Source organism: Leopardus geoffroyi, chromosome A1 (genome assembly GCF_018350155.1).
Source record: "Leopardus geoffroyi isolate Oge1 chromosome A1, O.geoffroyi_Oge1_pat1.0, whole genome shotgun sequence".
NCBI classification, from domain to species: Eukaryota; Metazoa; Chordata; class Mammalia; order Carnivora; family Felidae; genus Leopardus; species Leopardus geoffroyi.
In genome coordinates, this window is record NC_059326.1 from 93,541,752 (window position 1) to 93,566,473 (window position 24,722).

The window sequence follows — 24,722 nt, forward strand, 5'->3', positions numbered from 1 at the left end:
AAATCAGGCAAAATATTAAATCAATAAATCTTAGCTGTTTTCTTAACAGATCTTTAAAAAATTCTCATATTTTTTGGCAAATGCGAAGACATTTATCTTTTATTTCATCTGTCATGGACTTCTACCACTGTTTTCAAAAACAAACAATAGAACATATGTTCGGGGCAACAAAGAAACAGAACACATCTAAAGATATTCTGGGAAGTAAATCTAGTGGAAAAAAAAAAATCAAGACAGGGGAACTAAGAATAAAATGTAATAGAGTCAACTTCTTCCTCTCTAGAACTGTGCTGTCTACCATAGTAATAATTTAGCCAAATACCACTATTTAAATTTAAATCAAAGATTCAGTTTCTAGGGCACGTGGGTGGCTCAGTCGGTTAAGTGTCTGCCTTCAGCTCAGGTCATGATCTTGCAGTTCGAGCCCCTACCAGGCTCTGTGCTGACAGCTAAGAGCCTGGAGTCTGCTTCGGATTCTGTGTCTCCCTCTCTCTCTGCCCCTCCCCCACTCCCTCCCTCCCTCTCTCTCTCTCTCAAATAAACACTAAAAAAAAAAATTCAGTTCCTCGGCTGCACTAGCCACATTTCAAATTCTCAAGAGCCACATGTGACTGCTGACTCCCATACTGTACAGAGCTGGGTCAAACAAACATTCCCTTGAACTTAGAATGTTCCATTGGATAATACTCCTCAACAGCATGACTTAATGAAAAAGAAAAAGTAATGATGGCTTTGAAAGGTAAGAAAGCAATGCAGGCCAAGCAATGCAATTATATATGTCGAACTGTATTTATGGGGCCAATCGTTCAGGATTATGTGAACATTGTCACTTTGCAGAATCCATTCTTTTCCCCGTATACCTTTATTTCAAAAACATATTAAATGAGTATGAATCATGACACAGTTTTAAAATGAAGACTCCAAAAAAAACGTCTTCAAATTGGTTTAGAGCAAATCTTCCCCCAAAATCAGCTTTTGGTCACTATGATTTCTCATTTAAACATCAAAGAGAAAATGAAGTATTTCAAAACCGAGTCGATTTCATGACAGGTTCAAAACCTCTGCGAGCTGCATCCTGTCCCATATTCTGGCTACAGACAACTTCCCCACTGTTACCTGCTAGCCAGGTAGTGGACCACCTCCCACTATCAAGCTGGACTTCTATGCTTGAAAATGGGCTGACGGATGGTACTGCCACCTTAATGTTTCTTGTAGCACATTGTAACCAATCTGAGACGGCCAGGCATTACCGTTACCCTTTGAGTATTATGGACACTTTCGACCTGCAGAATCTTTTTCTCAATGGCTGCCTGGGTAAAAAACAGGAAGTAAGCAGTGAACTTTTTGTAAACAAACTGCTCCTACCTTTCCTCCTATTTACTAAATCTCAAAATGCTTAAAATTCTTGGGGACTCACTAAAGCCTGTAAGAGAAAGGATTACATGTGGCTTTTAGAAGTAACGAGAAGGTCTGTAAATGGAGGCATGCAGACAGGAAGGTAAGGAAGACAGAAAAGGGATAACATTCCAGATGTTTATTTTCTCCAATAAGATATATGGTATCACCAGCATTCTATAAGAAAAGTAGCCAATTTTACTTTAAAGGTCAACTGGAATAAAAACACATGTTTTTTAATAAGGTAGGTTGGCCTGTCTTTCATTCGGAGTCAGATACTTTGGAAAGCCTAAAAAAGCAGCTTATGTTATTTACCCACAAGTGGGTAAGACCTCAATGTTAAAACTCAAATACTTTGAAACATTAATAAAGGAAAGGCACCATAGGCATAAAACAAGCTAAGCCTGTATAATTAAGTACAAAAAAAATTACCGATACCTTTAAGCAAATTTTTAAATACAAAAGGCACTGGCTGATTTAAGATCTTCACGGTAGCAACATGGCCGTGAATACAAGCTTTGTTCCACTAACCAAACTACACGTAAAGGATTTTTAAGGTGATCCGCAAGAGTACGTCATTTTCTTCAAAAGTATCTTGTCACACGGATTGACAAAACGGAAGCGCTAATCATCAGTGCTCCCTTTAAAAACACCAGACCTCGCGTGGAAATTTAGTCCTGTTGACCTTTAAGTCACTCAGCCCAAATGTGTTCACGTTCTACAGAATTTTGAACACTTGACCACTGATGTTTAACAACTTTACGTATACACGGTTACTCAATTTAAATCTAACACTATACTGCCTGCGGCCACACAAGCAATAAAAGCATTTTCTACCTCTCCACCCCAAAGATCTCCGTTGTGATGCTGTGAACAATGAACAGAAAGCTGGATTTAGGATTTAATTTCAAAGAGAAGATTCACAACTTGTTAACAAAAGATAAAGCAGCAACTGTGTCCTGCACATAACACAATTCTTGAATTAACACTAAGAAAATGTGTTTCTCCTTGGCACACGTGGTATTTATGAAACCATCATTGTAAAAACATTCATCAGGCTGATCCTGGAGTCCAGAATTAAATCATTGTTGGTGTAACACTTAAGAGGCCTAAACTTTATCTTATAGATTTGCGTTTTTAAGCAATCATATTTCTGGTAACTGTTGAAAATACACAGCAATATCAAGCATCTTTTGTTTGATTTTTTTTTTAACCGATGTATTATCAACACTGCATATAAACATTGTTAAAGCGGATTTTATCCTCCTGACAAAAGGAAATACAAAATGCAGGAAAAGCCTTGCATACGTGTGACCCAAAATGTAGAGTAAAATGGCTATTTTTACATCCCTGAATGTGTTACTGTGTTATACACACAAACCTTACTCTTCTTTCAGGGCACCCTTTTAAAAATCTGTCCAATCTCCAATGCAACAATATCCAAAAGGGATATGTGAGCCCAAAAGCATCAGCCACATATGACATTTTAAATGTTCTAGTGGCCAGATTAAAAAGAAACAAGTGAAATTAATTTTAATCATACATGCTATTTATTTCACCCAATATATCCAAAATACTATCCCATCAAAATGCAAACAGAGATAAAAATCATTAGAGACATTTTATATCTTTTTTCATTCTAAGTGTGTGACATTCAGAGTATATTTTATACTTCCAGCAATCTCAGTTCCAGCTGGCACATTTCAAGTGCTCAATAGCCACATGTGGCTTATGGCTACTATACAGGACAGTACTGGTCTAATTAATCCCTTTGGCAAACCAAGAGCAAAACCAATTTTTAGAAATCTGCTCCTCCCACACCAATTGCTCAGAATAGGATTTCCTCCCCGAGTATGTCCAAATGATGAAAACCTTTTTAAAAATCTGCCAGAAGGGAAGGGGGGGGGGGTGCATTACTTCCCTATAAATTTCTCTTTCAATCTCTCCGAAGAGAAATTAGAGCCAAAGGCCCCATAAATGGAGGGTAGCATTATATTTGTGACACTGTAACTTCTATTAATTTAAAACTGGTATCATGAAAAGGAGGACAATCCTAAACTCTGCATTCATTTGAGAAGTGACTACTATACTTGGAGCCTCCCCACCCTGAGTTCTTCATCTGTATTTCTTAATTTGCTCTGTACGCTCTTCTTGATGGAGGACTGTGTTCTCCATGTGTACATGAAGACTCTGTACAATGCTGGACTATATGCTTCTTAAAAAGGAGCGGTGGATCTATCTTGTTCATGCCTTTTCAGCATTGGGCCATGTCTGGCAACCAGCAGGTAAATTAAGTATTTGTTGAGCGAATGAATGAAATGCAGAAGTTCTCTGTACTGGCTGCTCATGTACAACGGGCTCGACCCAGCACCCAAGGCAGAAATCCCCTCTACAGGAGGTCAAATGGTGGTCACACAACCAGTGTTTAAAATAAAGACTCCAGGGGCACCTGGGTGGCTCAGTCGGTTAAGCATCCGGCTTTGGCTGAGGTCATGATCTCGTGGTTCATGAGTTTGAGCCCCACGTTGGGCTCTGTGCTGATGGCTCAGAGCCTGGAGCCTGCTTTGGATTCTGTTTCCCTCTCTCTCTGCCCCTCCCCCACCCATGTGTGCTCTCTCTCTCTCTCTCTCTCAATAATAAATAAACATTGGGGCGCCTGGGTGGCGCAGTCGGTTGAGCGTCCGACTTCAGCCAGGTCACGATCTCGCGGTCCGTGAGTTCGGGCCCCGCGTCAGGCTCTGGGCTGATGGCTCAGAGCCTGGAGCCTGTTTCCGATTCTGTGTCTCCCTCTCTCTCTGCCCCTCCCCCGTTCATGCTCTGTCTCTCTCTGTCCCAAAAATAAATAAACGTTGAAAAAAAAAAATTTAAAAAAAAAAAAAATAAAAATAAATAAATAAATAAATAAACATTAAAAATAAAAAAATAAAAAAGACTCCAAATACTGATGGCCCAAACACTGGATGGGTCACAGTCAAAGATGTGTTTTGGCTGCCCTATCCTGTTGAGTTGGCATGGTTTTTAAATGATTTGAATTAACTACCCACATGTAAAAGATCACATGTCAAACCCACCATCAGGCTCTTGTGCGGGGGGAGGGGGAATGTCTGGCACCCCCAAACCCACTAGTGCCAAGTGGCTACTGCCCCATTAGACAAGGCGTCCATTCTAGTCTACGGTCCGGAACCATGCACCACTGTCTCTAACAGGGGAGGCCTGGAAGACAGCTGGCTGCTGATACCTAGGCTGCTGGTTTTCCTATGGTAGCTGAGTTAACGGGAAAATGAAATCTCGTCTATCTCCGTATCAAGTAAGATGAAAGGCGTTCCTGTATTTATTATGCCGGGGGCCTGCCTCGCTAATGTGTTTACTGGGCCCTGCAGCATCTAAATCTGATCTCTTCCAGTGACAGGGATCTGACAATCTCATTTTGGGAAAGCCTGTGGGGTGTGTTTTCTTACGCACCGAGCTGAAATCTGCATTCCTCTTTCACCATTCACTGATTGGGAACCTCTGTGTGAAGATCCCCAGCTTACTGTTCTCTTCCGCAAGACTGCCATCATATCCTGCGCTCTCCCCCTCTCCAAGTTAAATACTCTGACTTCCTGTAATTGCTCCTCCCAGAAGAGTTTTCTCGCTTCCCCCCCTTGGGACATGATCCAAACTGTAAGTTCTTCCTAAAGAGGGAGGAACATGTCACTAAGTCTATTTCTCATCTGGACACCATCAAGTATGATGGAATGGATCTCTTGTTCTGGACAAAAACGCCACTATTACAGAATAAAAGCCACTATGGCATGCTTTGTAGAAATCCCACAACATTCAACAACCACTCCACAAGTATTTATTAAACATCCACCAAGTACTGTCAGATGAGCTCTTAAAAACAGCCATATCTCATCTTGCTAGACACATACTTCATCTGTATTTCATTCATTCTCCATATGAATCACATATAAAAACCAAGTACTAAGATTAAAAACCCACAGCAGATACAGGATTTCGTAAAATATGTACATAAGCTCAATCTAATTACAGAAATATTAGTACGTGACTAAAACTCCTCTGAATGTTAAGTACTAATATTTAATAAATACCTGCTATATATTAATATACAAAAAGTGAATTTCTCTTGGACAGAAAGGGATCCCTAATTATCCAGGGAGGATCTACCAACAGAATATCTTCATTTTATCTGGTAGGGGATTTTAAGCTATTGAAATGTCTCTCCTCCCTCCTCCGTGTGACAGCTAGCTCCTAGCAGGGAGGGAAACATACAAGTGATGACTTCACAATAGGCAGGACCCTCTCTGACCTCATACTCCCTACATCCCCACCTACTTCATGCTCCTCTTTTCATATAGGCTTCTAATTTTTTTATGTGTGCAAAATAATCTTCCGAGGAATTCGTGATTACCATTTAAAGTAAAATACATGTTTTTAAAACAGCCTAATACGACTCTTAGAACAAATCCCCTCTTATCCAGTGTCTGATGGAGCACAAGCACACCAACACTGCTCTAAGAGATTCCCCATCACAGTGTGGACCAAAAGGGACAGCATTTGCTAAATGCAAGTAAGGAGGAGGAGACTCTCTTCTGATATGTTTTTTTTAACACATAAGATTAAAAAATTATTCCTACACTGTAAGAGGGAGAAATAAACACAGTGGCCTAAAGGATCAAAACTAAAACCTCGAAGTCCAACAGTCTGGTGCCCAGAGCCACTCAAGGACTCTCCTCCAAACAAAGGGCGAACCTAACGTGACACTGCGGTATTTCTACCCAAAGCTCTGCCTCCCCTTGGTCTTTCCTCACTGCTGATTTTGGCCCTGAAATTCTCAGTGGCCCTTTTCCCAATGATTTCAAATTAGTTTTGATCTACCTTAATCCTGCAATGGATGTCCAGAAGAAAGCAACACCATCCCAAAGGGAAACAATTTACACTCTGGCTGCATAATAAGGGCTCTGGCTGTACAGATAGATGTGCCACACATCTAGATCTACTTCTGTCATTACGACAGAGTTCCGCCACTATTTAGTTGATATTCAAAATTCTTCTTTTAAAACATGGATTAAAAATGGCTGAAGAAAACAGAATCCTCAGGTAGAACAAAACGATACCAAATAACCCATCTAAAAAGTCTTTTAGGAGTAGTCACTGTGGAGTCTCATCCTTTAATCGGAATATTTATTTACATATTACCAGAGATAGATGTTTCCTTAGTAAGTACTTCTGTGGTCCATTACTCCATCCCTCGTATAAAGGACACCACAGGGTCAGAACATCCCCTAAATACAGTTAATAAGGGGTCTAACACAAAGCTGGTGTTCAATACCCTTTTAGTGTGTACCAGGACAGTGAGGAGTTCATTTTGACATTTTCAAAGAGGGAACGGTTCCTTTACAACTAATTTTAATTAATTCACCTGGAAAGATCAACCCTCAAAGTGGCAACAGTAACTTCCCTTCCATAGACACAGCAGAAACTCCCAGACCCCAAGCTTCTGGCACGTACCTGGTCTGCTAATTCTGTCAATTTTGTCCATGCTAGGAGAGGGGAGCCGGAGTCGAGGACTGCTCTGATTGGAGTTGTCCGATCCCACATCGTTGAAGGAATCGTCGAGTGTCAGCAAGAGTTCTTTTACACACTTATGACAGATACTGTGTTGACAAGGGAGAATCAACGGATGGGTAAAAAGCTCCTTGCATGCGGGGCAAATGAGCTCTCTTTCGATATTCTTAATGGTAACCTGGAGTTGAGGAAAAGAAATCAGAATCAAAATAAGTGCCTGGACCCCATTAAACATGTGTGTTCACCCTTCCAAAAGAATTAAGAATTCAGGTGTTTAATCTGAAGTCCCTTTTTGGCAACGGAATTCCGTACCATCAACCCTCACCCCCCACCTCCTAGAACAGAAGGGACACTGACATGATTAAAACTGAAGTATGAGAATAATCAGCACAAAATATGAGGGGCCCATAATATTTCATCTGTTATGAAGTTACTCAAATCATCATGAATTCACTGATTTAGAACATCTGAGAAATCCTACAAGTAGATCACTACACTAAAAGGGAAGAACATGGCATACTGAGAATGAAACCATGTTCCTCCTGGGCACACTAACTCTGTGGCAAATAACAGGAGCCGGCAAAAGCTGGGTTCGCCAGTATGTTCGTGGAAGCTTCCTTGAAATCTATTTACGAGCTGTACCATCAGCAATTTTCTACATTAAATGTGACCAATTTTCATAGGCTGCAACTATAATGTAGCTAAAATGCTTCATCTCCTGGCGTTGGGTATCGAAGTGGTTCTCTTAAAAGCACTTTATGAATATTGAAAGGGTGGGGAGGACTACAAAGCACCATTATTTAAGTGCTCTCCATACTACAGGCGTGCATTATTTTCCACGAGAAACACGAAGTCTCAAAGGTTAGATGACCTCATACCAGTTTTCGCAACCTTTCATATGTAGTTCCTGCACACACACACACACACACACACACACACACACACACACACCCCTCCCAAACTGCAGGTGCTATGAATCTATATTCAGCCTCCCTGCCATTTTACAGTCAAATCTGAAAGTACTCCTAGACCTCGTGCAATCATTTCAACTACTGGAAACACACAGAACGTCAACATCGAGTTAATTCATTTAGTTTAACTAAATAAAAACGTATTCCCCCTAAAGTGACACTGAGTGCTTTAACAGTCCGTGACAACAGCACCACATTGAAATGCCTTTATCACCGTGGATGGGTCTTTGAAGTGTTTCTTGCTGCATCATTCAATAAATATTTAATAAAAGCCCACATCATGTCACGATTTTTTCAAATTTGGAAGACAGCCACACTTCATGGCAAAGAAAATAGAATAATCACGTCCTATGTCATTTCACCAAGAACGTGACACCCAACTGAGCGTCCAAAATAGATTCAAAGGGGATTATTCTGAGTGTCCAAAATAGGCTCTCATTTGATGGGAGGTTTACCTCCCGCTGGAAGATCTAAAATCATTTCCATCTTCCTGGTCCATAAAGCGGTACGTAAGCTTTTTACCCACGACAGATACAAGACAATTCTTATCCAAAAGAAAAAATGAGTTTTCCGTTTTTACATCCACCGAGGGAAACACCCTGATTAAGAGAAATGGGATGTGGCGGCTCCCACAATGAAGCTGTCTGAAAATCACTGGGGGTTCGACCGGAAACTAACAAGTTGGAAAGAACTGCCGATCCGACCCTTTCAGACAAAAACACTTTGCACCCCGACAGCTGCCAGGGCAAGCCCGCCCCCCGCGCGCAAGCTGGCGAAGCCGGGGAGGAGCCTCTCCGCGCGCCGCGACCCCGAGCCGGGTGGGCCGCGCCCGCGGGGGTCCGGGCGCCGGCTCCGCGACGCTCCGGGACAAAGGACGGCCCGACACGGGCGGGGCATGCGCCCCGCGCCGCGACGGGCACCCGACTCCCGGAGGCGAATGAAGTCTACAGCCTGGACCCCATTAAAAAGCCCCTCCGGGATTGCCCGAGGTGCTCAGGTGGGCGATCGCCGCACCCGAGCGGCGCCCCCTCGCGGGCCCAGGAGACCCGGGATCCGACCCTCCGAGGCGTAGAAAGGGGGCGCCCCGGATTGCGGAACCCGGGGCGCGGAAGGCGAAGAGGAAGCGGGGCCACCACACGCCCGCCCTCGCTCCTCGTGAGGCGAGGCTCCCTCTGGCTCAGGGCGGAGGAGAGAGACCCGGGGGTCCCGGCGAGCCGCCAGGGAAGCGTGAGGTGGCTGCCCCTGTCGCCCACTCACCAGCGTTTCGGAACCATCCCCTTCCATAGTAGCCTTCTGCCAGGTGTCATCAACGGCAGAGTCCAAACAGGCAGGCGGCCCCGGCAGGGTCTGGTGGGCGGGTCCCTGCGGCGGCCGGGAAGCCTGGGTTCGGAGCCAGAGGGCGAGCTGGTCGGCCGGACCCGGCCAGCAGACCGACGCGGCGAGGAGCGGGGCGGGCGAAAGCACACGCGCGGAGAGCCGAGCTGCGCTCCCTGCGACGGCCCCGGAATCCCGCCGCGCGGCCGACTGCGGCGGCGGCTCCTGCAGACTGCGGCTGGGCTGGCGGCCGCGCGGAGACCCGGGCGCGGACGCCGCCGAGGGGCGGGACCGGGGCGGGGCGGCGCCGTCGCCCGGGCAACAGCGCCCACCGCACAAAGGGGGCGGGGCCGCGGGCGGTGGCGGGGCGGGAGTGCGGCGCGCGCCGAGGTCCGGGCTCCCTCAGCCGTCGCCACCGCCTGGGCCCCGCCCCCTCGGCCGCTCGCCCCTTCCCGGGCGGCCGCCGCCTACGCTGCCAGACGCTGTAGGAAGCCTCGGAGGGGCGGAAGTGAGGGGGCTAGGGAGGCGGAGGGCGGGGCCGGGGCGGGGCCGGGGTGGAGCGGTCGGCAGAGTATCCGCGGACTGCAGCTCTGGCTGCTGGCCGGGCACCGCCCCTCTGCCCTTCATTTTGCTTTCCCTGCGCTTTGGTGAAGCGCGAAGTGAGGCATCACCTACAAGCCCCGTTTCCCGACTCTGGACGGCCGGCGGGGGCGAGGGCGGGTCCGGGCCGCCTTCCCGGTGCCATAGCACCGAGCGCCGCAGAACAGAGCGCCGGGGGAGACGACCGGAGCGAGACCCGCCCGTCCCACCCCTTCCCGGGCCGGGGGTTCCCCTAGCGGGTCCCCGTCCCCGCCCGGCTCTTCCTCCTTCTCTTCCGGCCCAATTCGTCGGGTGAACTTCACATCCCCTAACTGGTCACGAATCACTCATATTCTCCTTCTGCTTTGGCACCCCTGGGCGCGGCGCTGGCACGCACAACACGCTGTCGCCAAGTGGCGCGGGGTAGGGGTCCAGAGCCGGCGACGCGGGAGCGCCCCTCCCCCGCCCCGGCAGCCGCCCTGCGGCTCCCCCTTGGGGACGCGGGGCGCCGCGGGTCCGGGGCGGCTCCGGCACCTGCGCACCCTCGCGGCGCCTCGCCTTCTCAGGGACCAGCAGCGCGGGTTTCACCTTCCACGGCTCTCCAGCGCGTTTCTTCTGTCTCGTTTCACGGCGAACCGAAAACGGGTTAACCTGGGGTGGTTGGAAGCCGTGTTACTGGATCACGCCACTGCCTTCCCAGCCGGCTATTTCCATCCTTACGTAGAGACAGGGAAAACGGGCGCCCTAAACAGCTGGGTGAAGGGACCTCAGAGCTGCAGCAGAGGAATCCCGTTTAGGTTTTGAAATGCTTCCCACGTATTTTCTATTTGGGAGAAGTCTCTCCGTGTGAAAAGTTCCGCCGTCTTCCCACAGCACGGTCAGCAGTGGTAACCTCTTCTCCAACCCGGCGATTAAATACTGGGGTGGCAGTGTAGACTTAAGAACAGCAAGGGGCTAGAGCAGTTGTCTTTAGTGGAAAACCCTCAGTTTACAGATGAGGAGGTGTAGAGAGGATGAACGCCTTGCCAAGCAATGCCTGGACTAGTCTGATCCGGATTAATGCCCTCTCTGTGGCCCCGCGTGCTTGAGTTGAGACTGCTTCGTTCCCCCAGGTTGTGAAGCGTCCTAATCAGGAGGGAAATGAGGAAAATAACAAATACCCGCGTAATTTGGTTACCTACATCATGTACCACACCATGTCCCCATACACTTTTTAAAGACTCAGCCATTAAAAAGCATAAATCAGTGTTTGTTTTTAATACTGTTCTTTGCGTTAAATTATTCTCCTCTGGCTGTAACCTCACATCAGCCCACTTGAATAGCACTTTGGTCCAAAACGAACTAGTTAACTGAGTAAAAGAGATGAGAAGACTTCATTAACATGAGCTAAAGATTAAACTTGTATAGACAATATTTGGCCACAAATAAATTTGAAAGCTCTCCATTATGCAAATCAGACTTCAATGACATAGCATTTTCCACCTGATTCTCAAAGTTCAAATATAATCTTTTAAAAAAATTTTTTTAATGTTTATTTTTATTTATTTATTTATTGACAGAGAGAGAGCACGAGCAGGGGAGGGGCAGAGAGAGAGACGGAGACACAGAGTCCTAAGCAGACTCCAGGCTCTGAGCTGTCAGCACAGAGCTGGTCGTGGGGCTTGAACCCAGGGTTGGGAGATCATGACCTGAACTGAAGTTGGGCTTAACCGACTGAGCCAACCAAGGTGCCCCAAAGTTCAAATATAATCTTAATACACTTGGCAAGAATGTGGGAAAGTAGGTACATTCAAGCTTTTTGTGTGTGACGCTGTAGACTGGTACAGCTTATTGGAAGGGAAATTTTGCACATCCTATCAAAAATGTCAAATGCGTATACCTTTGACTAAGCAATTCCACCTTTAAGAATTGCCTACTGGGGGCGCCTGGGTGGCTCAGTCGGTTGAGCATCCATCTCTTGGACTCTTGATTTCGGCTCAGGTTATGGTCTCAGGCTTGATGGCATCGAGCCAGAGTCAGATTCTGCTTGGGATTCTCTCCTCTCTTTCTGCCCCTCACCTGCTTGTGCACGCTGTCTCTTTCAAAATAAATAAACTTAAAAAAAAATTCCTACTGAAAGACTTGCATGTGTGTACAAAAACATGTACAAAGTCCTTGTTCGGACCTTATTTAAAGAAATATCTATATTATCTATCATCCATGATGTACAACCATACCATAGAATACTGCGCAGCAGCTGAAATGAACATACTGATGAGGAAGGATTTCTAAAAATTGTATTACAAAAGTAAAAAGCAGGGGTGCCTGGGTGCCTCAGTTGCTGGCTCAGTCGAAGTCGTCTGACTTCTGCTCAGATCATGATCTCACAGTTCGTGGGTTCAAATCCAGCTTCAGGCTCTGTGCTGACAGCTCAGAGCCTGGAGCCTGCTTCGGATTTTGTGTTTCCCTCGCTCTCTCTGCCCCTCCCTGGCTCATTCTCTCTCCCCCCCACCCCCTCTCTCTCTGAATCCAAAGCAGGCTCCAGGCTCTGAGCTGTCAGTACAGAGCCCGACCTGGGGCTCAAACCCACGAGCTATGAGATCATGACCTGAGCCGAAGTCAGACACCCAACTGACTGAGCCACCCAGGCGCCCCTAATTCTGGAAACTTTTTAATGCAATTTACATAATTAATCCATAGAGGTTTTGATCCATATTCATTTAAACCATTAACTCATAAATTTTGAACAGCTTAAGGGGGGAGGGGGTGTATTGGTAGGAAGATAGCCAAATATGAAAACCACCATTCTAAACCATTCTACCCACTTTTCTAGTCATTTGTACCCCACCCTACCCACCCCGCCTTGGCCCATACATTCTAGCTTCCCACTTATCGAACATACCAAGATCTCTCCCGGTTCCTCAAGTTAAAAATTCTGTGGATTTGGTTGGTTTTTTGTTGTTGTTGTTTGTTTGTTTTTGTTTTTTTTAAAGCCTCCTCTCTCCTTCCCCTCTACCTCTGGTCAGGCTTCAAATCCTCTGGTTTCTTCTCAGATCCCTGTCCTTTCTTATCCTCACAGCCAATTCCCCTGCCCACCCTGAGTTTCTGCTACCGGTGCCTAGATTACAGAAACAGCCTATCAATTAGGTATTTACAGATGACTTTCCATTCAGGTCTCTCTGTCCTTATTGCTCCATTTGCCACAGGGACAGCGTAAAGCTGTGGTCCTAGACCCCGAGAAGTGTAGTGTAGGACCATAACAGGAGGGGTATATGTGCATGTGAGTGGATTTAAATGTTTGTGTATTGGGGGACAAGGGTTACAGGAGGGGTGATAAACTTGCAATAATACAGAAGGAGTCTAGTATACCTGAATGCCGTGCGTCTTTTCTGCAGACTTTGGGAAGCTTTTGAAGGCTTTTAAGTGGGAAGGACATGAGTGATCTGTATTGTTTTGTTTTTTAAATCATTATTCTCCCGATTTGCATTGCACATACCATCCTGTGGGTACCTACCCCTTCCTAGTTTGGAGTATCCTAGCATCTCCTTTTCCAATACTTTTATCTTTTAAATTAATTAATTTTTGAGAGAGAACACAAGTGGAGGAGAGGCAGAGAGAGAAGGATTGAGATAGAATCCCAAGCAGCTCCACTCAGCACAGAGCCCAATGCGGGGCTTGAACTCTCGAACCCTGAGATCATGACCTGAGCCAAAACCAAGAGTCAGGCTCTCAATGACTGAGCCACGCAGGCACCTCTCCAATACTTTTTTTCAAAATATAGGTCGGGGGGGCCTGGTGACTCAGTTGGTTAAGCAACCAACTCTTGGTTTTGGCTCAGGTCGTGATCTCACAGTTGGTGGGACTGAGCCCCGCATTGGGCTCTGCGCTGACAGCACAGAGCCTGCTTGCGATTCTCTGTCTCCCTCTCTCTGCCCCTCCTCCCACTCTCTCTCTCTCAAAATAAATAAACACCAAAAAATTAAAATAAAATACAGGTCAAAGTTCAACACAAGGACGCCTACTCCATACCTATCACCGCCTCCACCAAGTTCACAGACCTTCAGCACTCTTGCGTATATTATCTCATCCGGTGTTGCTTAATGGCTCTTCTATCACAGAGGCATGAGCTGTCTTGCATCTATATATTTCATCAAGCCCAACATCAGGGAAGGATGTTGTCAATTTTCCCCTAGTTCAGCTACCAGCAGTTGCCACTCCACAAACACACACACACACACACACACCACCACCACCACCACCACCACCATTCAGGTTTGGTAAAGGAGAGAGGCTCAGTAAGTGTTCATTACCTGACATTTAAAATGTAAACCTGTTACCTTTTAGGCTATCCACTACACTTGACCTGGTTGGTCTCTTCCCATACCGACTCCTAATACCCAACAGGAGATTAAGTTCCTGGCACAGTCAGGTCCTAATGACCATGGTGCATATTTCAGTCAGTGCCGTGCAACACCACTGGCTCTTAATCCGTTTGGTCTGAGATCAAACAGCCAGGGTGCCATTCCATTAACATGTGCTGAACAAGAAGTCGCAACTAGGCGATACGGCCACCTCCTCCTCCACCTTGCCTCTTATTGGGGACTCCTAGTCAATGGACAACCTGGGTACAAAATGAAGAGTCCCTAGGAACAAGACAGCAATGACGTAAATCACAGGGCTTCCCAGGAGATTGGCACATGCACTATCTACGCCAGTGGGCATCAAGAGGTTACAGGCAAAGGACAATGAATGGCAGTTATCAATCATTGACCCCAGCCTGTGACAGGCCAAGCTTACCTGTCAGAAAGTGTTTCTATGGGAACAACCTCAGGGTAGAGGAGCCAGGGAGGCGGGAAGTTCAGATGTCCATTGCCCAGCCAACTCCTCCTCATCTTTCAAGCTGCAGATCTAGAGCCTTCTCCCTCCTTGGTCTCATTTTCATTGATCAGCTCCTGACTCTGAACTCCTTTGGCACTTACAGTCTTTCCGCTCAGTTTAACATGATTACATACTCTTATTTCGTACATGAATGTTTGATGTCTTGTAAGCCTTATCTTCCCTCCCTTTTAAGCTTTTATCTGTTTGAGAGAAAATCCAATAGACACTTCCCTACTAAACAGCACCAGCCCAGTAATTTGAAATTTGATGAGAAAAACACAGCATCTCTCTGGCAGACATTTTTCCATTAATGGCAGGAGTGAACTGGCTGGTCCCCCTTGGTCAACTTGAGGTGAACAACAATATTTAGACGTTGTTAGCAGGTCCCCTTGGACTACACGTTATTCCTACACTTGGGGTTGCTAGGTTTAGCAAAAACACAGGGCACCCAGATAAGTTTGAATTTCAGACACATAATTAATTTTTTTTAGTGTAAGTATGCTCCATAAACAGCAAGGGACCTACTTCTATTAAAACAATCATTTGTTGGAGCACCTGGGTGGCTCAGTGGGTTAAGCATCTGACTTTGGCTCAGATCATGATCTCACAGTTTGTGGGTTCGAGCCACATGTCGGGCTCTGTGCTGACAGCTGGGAGCCTGGAGCCTGATTCGGATTCTGTGTCTCCCTCTCTCTCTGCCCCTCCCCCACTTGTGTACTCTATCTCTCAAAAATAAACGTTTAAAAAAAATTTTTAAACCAATTATTTGTTGTTTATCGGCAATTCAAATGTGATTCTATATCGTGTATTTTATCTGGCTGGCAACTCCCTATCTCCACTTGTTAGTAATCACAGTTTGGATAAAGGTGTCTCAAAACCAAACTCTGCTGTCATGGCAGCTAGAGGTAATAACTTTCACTTAACAGCCTACTGTGTGCCAAGAACAGTATTAGGAACTTTCTGTAAAATACTCATTTAATCCTGGCAATAACACTGTGAATAGGTATGATTCCCTTCAGACAGGACAGGGCTCTCCACCTTCAACCAGAGATTAAGTAATACCCTCAAGGTCACATGACCAGATACCAAAGAACCTTGAGATTCAAACTTGAGTCTCCCTCCAGCATCCCTATTGCACTGCCCACAGATAAATATACAACATGTAATTCACAGTTGCACAAAAAAATACGATTTAAGCATTATATGACTAAGTAGTTTAAGATCCTTTTTTTTTCAAATTATCTATTGAACAAAGTAAAAAAAAAAAACAGAGGAAAATTATATTTGTGAAATTGGCTACTTTGCAAATATATTGCTAAAGTCTGAATTTTCTGTTTGCCTTTCCTACCCCCCACAATGCACACATTTCACCCTATCCCAGGATATAAAAAAATATTTTAAAGAATACTTTGCAGTGGACCCAACCTTAGCATTATCACCCAGTTTAGATTTTGGTTGTGTGAGCAAGTACCTATTGAGCCTTCTGAAACAGATCATTTGGTGGTATTTTTGTTTTGGTCCCGGGAGAGGTTTTAAGACTTTCCATTAGTCTAGATTTGAGGATTTTCTAAACCTAATTCTTTCTGAATACAAGTATCTTCTTGTTTCACGGTAAATTTTGTGCTTATGAAAGTTCTTGTAGTTTTTATGCTTCAGAGATGTTCAAAATTAAAAGTAATAATTCACCAGATAATGGAATCATCGCCTGTTTCTCTATCAAAGTTAAATAGTAGGCTTTCCAAAGCCGCTTTTATTCTGCTCAAACTATTATACTCCTTGGAGGTGTCTGAACAGGAACTATTGAACTATGGGAAAAACAAGTAGCATTTTCTAGGGGCACCTGGATGGCTCAGTTGGTTAAGCGTCCAACTTTGGCTGAGGTCATGATCTCGCGGTTCCTGAGTTCGAACCCCACGCCCACGTCGGGCTCTGTGCTGACAGCTCAGAGACTGGAGCCTGCTTCGGATTCTGTTCTCTCTCTCTCTCTCTGCCCCTCCCCTGCTCATGCTCTGCCTCTCTCAAATCTCAAAAATGAATAAACTTTAAAAAAACAAAAACCAAATAGACTGACTATTTATATGTAAATATAAATGTGTTAAATTGTCTAAATATAAAGAGGTACCCTAAATATAAATTCTTCCATTTGTATGGACAATTCTTCCACTGTCATCAAATCTTCATTATATGGTTCCAGAGTGTGTGATGGTGTGAAGGGAAAAGGTGAATGAGGATGATAAAAAAAAATTAATAAGCCAAACCCTTCTAGAGCCCAAAAGTTTTGAAAATACTGCTTTGAGTAATCCTGGACATGGACCACAGATTTGGAAAGGTCTATTTTAGTCCAAAGGGATGAGATACAAAAGAGACAAAAACAAACAAACAAAAGCCCAAAAAGCATCTCCCAGAAGTGGCACAAATGTCTCTGAGAGTGAAATATAAGGCAGTCCATGTACGTTGATTTTTAAGCCTCCTGAGAATCATCACAGGCATCAACTATACTTCCAGGTCATGGTTTGCTGAGCAGAAAGACCACAATGGTAGAGAATCCTGTGTCCATTAAATATTAAAGTCATCATCACAAGAGAGTGAAATAAGCTGATCAAAATAGGTTGATCAAGTTTGTGATGCAGGTTTTAGGTTACCCTCAGATGAATGTGGCCTCACCGCCCACCCCCCCCTCCCCCCCACACACACAGAGAATACACAATAAGCTAATTTAATTGGAAAGAGACACACAAGACTGCTGCAGCTCCCAGGAGGAGGGGGACAGGGTTTTGGAGGTGGGAGTGAAGTGCCATTTTTTTTACTCTGTAAAACTTTGTGTAAAGTCTGTTACACACAAACAAGCACGTATTAATGTCGTAAAGCTGTAAAGCCATCAGAGAAAAGCAAAAGCAATTAGGATGACGGTCAAGCTGTTGGCCTCAACTTTGAAGGAAAGGAAGGGAAGGGAAGGGAAGGGAAGGGAAGGGAAGTGTGGTGGAGAGGGCAGTGGAGGAGAGTGATGGGGAGGGGAGGGAAGGGGGCAGGAAGATAATGGGCCTCTGCTCTCCTTTAACTCGGGAGACTTGGTGTCATTAGCGCCATTTCATAGTATCCTTTACACTATAAGTCTGAACTCCAAAGTGGGGTCTAACTTCCCAAAGGAAAAGAAAGCAAGTGAATCTCAACGGTCTGCTATTCATTGGCTCATGCTCGCAGAGGTATTCAGTGTCCCAATCCTGTGTAATCACACACATAAGTGGGGGTGGGAAGTATGAGGAGAGTGGGCAGAGAATAAGCTTGAGGGGAAATGGGTAGGAGGCTACTCCTAATCCCCCACCCCCACCCCATCAAAAAAAAAAAAAAAAAAAAAAGGCCCAGGGCGGAACTGTCCTGAGTTCTTACAGCAAGAGCCTGCTTCCCAACCTCAGAGGTTTTCAGAGAGACACCCACGCCTCTAACCTTTGAAGTCGGTGGAGAACGCTGCTCACGCTGCTCATTTGCTTGCTGCAGGTGCTTGGCGGGAAGCCTGGTGTAGAGGGTTGGCCTAGCGAGCGAGTGAGTGGCTACTGAGCGATGCAGACCCCGTGGATGAAGCCAGGTTCTTCTGCTCTCCCCGTTTCATTGCAGAAAGAACAGTGTGAACACGTGGCTCACTCTGAGCGGTTTGGTTTTGGTTTTATTGTAAGTGTTAAGGGTTCACTAATGGTGCTGCCTTAGTTGCCCATTTGGTGTTTGTGGGAAGTTCATCCGTCTGCTTCATAATCACCTGGGGTGTCAACACGCAGATCCCTGGGGCCCGCCCCAGAGCTATTCTCTCAGAACTGCAAGTTTGGGCCTGTACTGAAGGAAAGTATTAGCCAATGAATACAATTCTGATTCCCTCTAAAGAACTCACCTCTCAATCACCCCACTCCTCCCCATCAAGAGCGGTCCATTTATTTTGCAATCAGCAAAAGGCATCCTGTTTCCTCCGCACCCCCAGCCCCCAGAGATCATGGGCAGCCTGGATCCTGCGGTGCGCTTAAGAAAGCCGGGTTCTGACCCCCTGGCTGCAAGTCTCCTCCTTCCAAGCGGCGCTTCCTTCTTTCTGGCCCTCTCCTTTCCTCCCAGGGTGGGCCCTCCAAAGGGTGGAGCGGGCTGTGGTACGCACCCTAGGCCCAGCGGGTGGCCAAGCTTGAAGTTTCTTGGGCGACGAAGCTTGGATGTGGTGGCCCCGGTGTTCCCACGCACGCGCCGGAGGCCCCTTCCAGGTGCAGGCTAGAGCCCAGGGTAGAAAGAAAAGTGGAAAGCGGGTCCTCCACGTGTACTTCTGGGCCCCGGGTGTCAACGGTGGGGGGCGGGGGGCGGCCCGAAGCACAGCTTCTATCTTGGAGATGTTAACCAGCATTCTATTTCAGATGAGTGTATTCCGTGTTTGCAGAACGGGAGAGAGAATCCCGGGAGGCGCGCGGTTCCCCGGGGACGCTTTCATCTGGGAGTGCGGGGACCCGCGCCGGCGGGGAGCCTTGGGACTGTCTGCCCTGAAAGCTAAAACCTGGCGCAGTTGGGGCTGGTGAGGTGTGAGCCCGAAGTTTCAGATGCTCACAGCAGGGCTGCGGGATCATCCTCCTTTCTGAAGACTGCGCGCAGGAAGTCCTCTCCCTCATGCCAGCACCTATCGAAACTCCAGGTGCAGAGGGCAAAGGCAGGCGCCGTTTCTCGCTCCTGCTGCGACTCCCGGCTGAGCGCGCCTGGCTCAGCTTTGCATTTCCCGACACCGCCGGCCGACAAAGCACTCAGGTGCCTCCCTGGGCAGTTTCTCGGCTGCAGCGCGGAGGCCAGCCTGCCGCCAAGCTTTCTGCCTAGGCTCGGCGCCACCGGGGCCGGCCGAGGGCGTGGTCGCGAGGCAACACCGACGGCGCCAGCCTGGGTTTCGAACGGGCTCCCGAACAGGTGCCTGCCTGAAATCCGGCTCCTTGGCATCCCCCTCAGCCTCCCCTGCAAAAGCAGACTGCTTGAAATGTTCTCGGCCTCGGACAGCGGATACGGACCTGGAAAGAGGGCTGACAACGCCAAGGGCCTGCGAACTGGGGTTCTGCCTTTTACCCGCCTCACGGTCGCACTGCGCGCTGAACCCGATCCCGCCTCCCGACTGTTCACCCGCTGGTCCGACCCTCCGCTCCGCTCCGCGCTGCGCGCCTGGACGCTCGAGGTCACCTACTCGAAGTCACCACGACTGGGCAGTCCTGGGGGCGTCGAGGAGCGCCCCCGAAGGCCAACGCCCCGCCCTCCTTTCCATCTCCCGGAGCTGAGCTCGCGCCCCTCGCCGTCCCAGGAGCCCCCGCCGTCGCCCAGCTGGCCAAGTCCCCTTGGCTCATTTCAGAGATGCGGCGCGATAAAGAAAAGGCGGCTACTTTGCATTCTGCAGCTGCTGGGACGCCCTGGCTGGGAGCGCGGACCCGGGGTTCCGGCCCCCGCCCTCCGCGGGCGCTGGAAGGGACCGGGACGCCCACAGTGACAGGCCAGGTAGTGGCCGGGGTGGGGGCCCAGGCCGCGACACCGCGCGCCCCAGCACTTACCTTGCCTCTGGCTAGCAATTCCATGATGTAGCCAAACTCACTTATCTCCCCCGACTCGGTCATGGTTACGACCCTTCACAAACTCTGGAGGACCCGGACGGGTGCATCGAATTTGTTCTCCCCCCACCCTCTCTTTTTAGTCTGAGTTTTGCCAAGCGCCGCTCCAGGGTGCGGTTAACGAGGCAAAGCCAGCAAGCTCGGGGAAAAGCCCAAAGCGGGGTTGGGCGGGCTCGAGGCCCGAGAGGGATCCGGGCGGCCGCGTCCTGGGCTCTGGGTGCAGCGGCAGGGGCAGGGCGGAGTATCTGAACAAACCAGGGCGGCGGCGGCGGCAGTGAAATGCACACCAGGCGGAGCCCCGCGCCGAGGCCCCGCCTCCTCGGGGGTCGCGGCCCGCGCGCCTCTAGCCCGGGGTCGAGCGGCTGCGGAGACAAACAGCGACACAAAAGCGGGTCCGCTCCCGGCGTGGCGCGGTCCCAGCCCAACGACACCCCCCCCCCCTCCGCCCCCGGGATGGTGAGAGCGGTGCCTCCTCGGATGCCGGGGAAGGTGGCCTTCCGGAGCTCCTGGCGCGAGGACTGGGGGGAAAAAAAAAAAAAAACCATCACACTGTCTGGAGGTGCGAGGGCAGAGAGGATGAATGCAGAGGAGGCAACAACAAAGGATCAGGCAGCCAGCGCCGGAAAAAAAAAAAAAAAAATTAGTGAGAGCCCAGAAAATGGCAACGCCGCATCTCAAGTCAGCCTTCCTGAAACCCAATAGGTAACAAAGACCAAGCCCAGCGCTTCCGAGATGAGAACAAATACAAGGATTGTATTTTAAACACTCTAAGTGTGCAAGGGCGATTGTATCTCTATATCCTCCTGATACTCGACTTTCCCATAAAAAAAAAAAAAAAGCATCATTTCTGCCAGCACTGCATGAACACCCTTAGTTACGACTCACTCACTTTTCCAACAATTCGTTTCATTACCCGAGTTAAGCATTCAGCGCATGTTTCTCACATTTTATACTTCTTTTTAAAATAGCAGCTCCCCCAGGAAGCGGGGGCTGAAATGGCCTCCAGGTCTCCTCCCTGCTTCATTCATACCTGACAATCTTTGCTTCCCTTGAAAAGAATACTTGGCTTAACAAGTCTGCCCTGGTCTATTACTCCCCTGTGGGCTGTCTCTTATCTTCCTCGGAAAGGAGGAAAGCGATAAGGGCTTGAGTTTTCCCCCAAAAACAAAATCAGCCAGCGATAATTGGATTAGACACAAATACAAGATTTACTACAGGAGTGAAGCCACTTTCCTTAAGCAGGTTGGCATCGTGCTGAGTTTGGGCTCAGCACCAGTGGGCAGGGTGGCGTATGGAAAGGACCCATTTTGCAGGCACAGGGCAGCTTTGGAGGCTCCATATTACACGGGGGTGGGGGGGGGGGTTCCTCTTGGGTTCTTCTGTTGTTGGTCATGTTCTGACTTCCCTCCTCTGGCCCAGAGAGCTGTGTTTCTTCCCCCACCCACCCCCCACCCCGGTCCCTACACACCTCTCCTTAAAGCTTCAATAATGTTGCTCCTTAACTGTTCTAATCATAACTTTCCTACTTCTTCAATGTGTTACATTCCTCTATGAGCTGATGCTGATACGTGATTGGAGCAAAGCAGCAAAAGATAAGGCACTAGATGTTTGGGGCTGAGTAGGAGGTCAGACACAATCATAATACTTCTTGCTTGGAAGCTTCTTGTCCTCAAGTTCTGGAGAACCTCCTGTGTTCTCTTTGCTTCTATAATAAAACTAGCAGGATTCTTTAAAAAAAAATTTTAATGTTTATTTTTATTTTTGAGAGAGAGAGAGAGAGAGAGAGAGAGCACAAACGGGGAAGGGCAGAGACAGAGGGAGACACAGGATCCAAAGCAGGCTCCAGGCTCTGAGCTGTCAGCACAGAGCCTAATGCAGGTCTCGAACCCATGAACCGTGAGATCATGACCTGAGCCGAAGTTGGATGCTTAATGGACTGAGCCACCCAGGTGCCCCAAAATACTAGCAGAATTCTAACACATCCATAGCATTTATGAACAGATTCTTCCCTAACATTAGCAATAGCCAACAGATTACCAGAAAGAGGCACTACTCTAAAAGTGAAAGTTTTTCATGCCCCAGAATGGAATCTGGCACATAATAAAAACCACAGTGTTAGAACTGAACTAGTCTTCCGTCTGCATGAAAAGCAAGAGGGAGGAAAGTTGAGACAAAGGGGCATACAAGCCAAATGTTTCCTCTTAAAAAGCTTTCCCCCAAACCCCATCCAATGACTTCCACTTACATATCCCTTGTGATAACTGGGTCATACGTCCACCCCTAGCTTCAAGGAAGGCTGGGAAGGTGATTATTTTAGTCTGGGAGCATTGCCACTGTAAACAAAATCAAGGACTTGCTAGTAACGAAGAAGAAGAAACAGATATTGGATAGGAAATTGTTAGTTTCTGCTATCCCTTGGGTAAGTCCATTCAATTTTCTGAGTTTCAGCTTTCCCTTCTGTAAAATGACCAGTTTGGAACTAAACAGTCTCTAACCCTCCCTGATCTTAACGCTAAGATCTCTGATCTAAGGATCTCTTTGCCATCTGGCAGCACCAGCACTTTTCCCTGAAAAAAAAAGTTGCTGTTATCAAAGGTCTGTCCACCTGACTGCAGAAACACCCCAGGCAAAATATCGTTCTCAGTTGCCTGGATTCCTACCCAAGACCAAGATAGTGGTGGAGGCAAGGGTCTTAGAATCAGTTGCTCAGCGACAGGGAGAAGTGCCCGTGAGAGTACAGATCAGTGTTCAGAAATTACAACCTGGGTTAGATCCTGGAGTTTACTCCGGCGCCTGGTGGTATTTACCACTCTTTGTGGTTGGCAGTGTGTGAGGCACTATGGAGCATTCAAAACCTTTCAAAGTGGGGCACCTGGCTAGCTCGGTTGGTAGAGCATGTGACTCTTAATCTCAGTGTCGTGAGTTTGAGCCCCACGTTGGGTGTGGAGCGAAGACCTTTCAAAGATGACAGGCATACAAAATAAAGACCACAAAAATCTCTCCTGAAATTCTAAGCATGAACCTCAAAGACACAGGGACAGACAGTCAACAGGTACCAAACAAAAGTGTGGTTTATCATTGCTTTTCTAAGAACAAATGAAGATTAATATGATAAACACTGATATCAATTAAACTTCATTCCCCAAAGGAACTAAAATTAAGAAGAAGATTAACTGGGGCGCTTGGGTGGCTCAGCCTATTAAAGTGAACGACTCTTGGGGCGCCTGGGTGGCGCAGTCGGTTAAGCGTCCGACTTCAGCCAGGTCACGATCTCGCGGTCCGTGAGTTCGAGCCCCGCGTCGGGCTCTGGGCTGATGACTCGGAGCCTGGAGCCTGTTTCCGATTCTGTGTCTCCCTCTCTCTCTGCACCTCCCCCGTTCATGCTCTGTCTCTCTCTGTCCCAAAAATGAATAAACGTTCAAAAAAAAAAATTAAAAAAAAAAAAAAAGTGAATGACTCTTGATCTCAGGTCATGACCTCAGGGTTCACGAGTTCAAGCCCCACATCCAGTTCTACGCTGGCTGTTGGCTCAGAGCCCGCTTGGGATTCTGTCTCTCCTTCTCTCTGCCCCTCCCTCACTTGTGCACCCACACACTGCACTTTCGCTCGCAAAATAAATAAATTAATTTTAAAAAAAGTTAATTCACATTTCTTAAATATCACGAAATTAACATGACAGATGCCGCTTCACAGGGAGCTTTCCTACCTAAGAGAAAGGTATTTAACAGTGGGATTATGTAATGTGTGAATTTTTCACACAGAGAGGACTAGCGATGCTAAATGGGTCACTTGCTGTGGGAAACCCTCTAATTGCCAACCTCCATCTAACAGAGAAGGACTTCAATGCAACTGCTCCAATACCGTGCCAATTACTGAAGTAAGCATAAGGCATACGCAGTCTTGACTTCATTTTCACCCCTAACACCCTACTTTCTCCATCTGAGGGTAAACAACATGATACATTAAGAGTTTTAACAAATACTGACAGAAAACATATTTCAAGTTTTTCTTAAACTGTGGACACAAATAGGTGTGGAGGTTTAGAAGGTTGAAATCTATGATGATGAATACGTAGCAGTTTAAGAGTTAGAGGCTGGAATAAGAAATCTAAAAAGATCTCGGTTTTGGTAAACCCTTGGTTTTTATTTCAAAAGTACAAGCAGAAAAATGTGGCTTTCTGACAAAAATGCATCCTAGCACCTGTAGCCAGAAAGGTCATTTTAAAAACCCAAATCTTTTTTTTTTTTTAATTTTTTAATGTTTTGTTTCTTTTTGAGAGAGCAAGAGAGACAGAGAGTGAGCAAGAGAGGGGCAGAGAGCAAGGGAGACACAGAATCTGAAGCAGGCTCCAGGCTCTGAGCTGTCAGCACAGAGCCTGATGTGGGGCTTGAACTCACAAGACGTGAGATCATGACCCAAGCTGAAGTTGGATGCT

General features: G+C 47.2%; 1 protein-coding gene and 1 pseudogene across 2 annotated transcripts in view; both read right to left on the reverse strand.

Moving 5' to 3' along the window:
• The window catches only part of TRIM36 (tripartite motif containing 36), a 35,015-nt gene extending 25,584 nt beyond the window's left edge, over nt 1-9,431 (reverse strand). The window contains exons 1-3 of one of the 2 annotated variants that reach the window (XM_045486045.1): nt 9,195-9,431; nt 6,910-7,144; nt 2,233-2,262 (exon numbers count right to left, since the gene is read on the reverse strand). In XM_045486045.1, coding sequence (XP_045342001.1) covers nt 2,233-2,262; nt 6,910-7,144; nt 9,195-9,221 — 292 coding nt within the window. In that variant the 5' untranslated portion in view covers nt 9,222-9,431. The remainder of the gene's footprint in view (nt 1-2,232; nt 2,263-6,909; nt 7,145-9,194) is intronic. The other variant, XM_045486056.1, reaches the window with a different exon arrangement.
• Nucleotides 9,306-20,716, reverse strand: LOC123602002 (annotated as a pseudogene).
• Between the last annotated feature and the right edge of the window lie 4,006 nt (nt 20,717-24,722).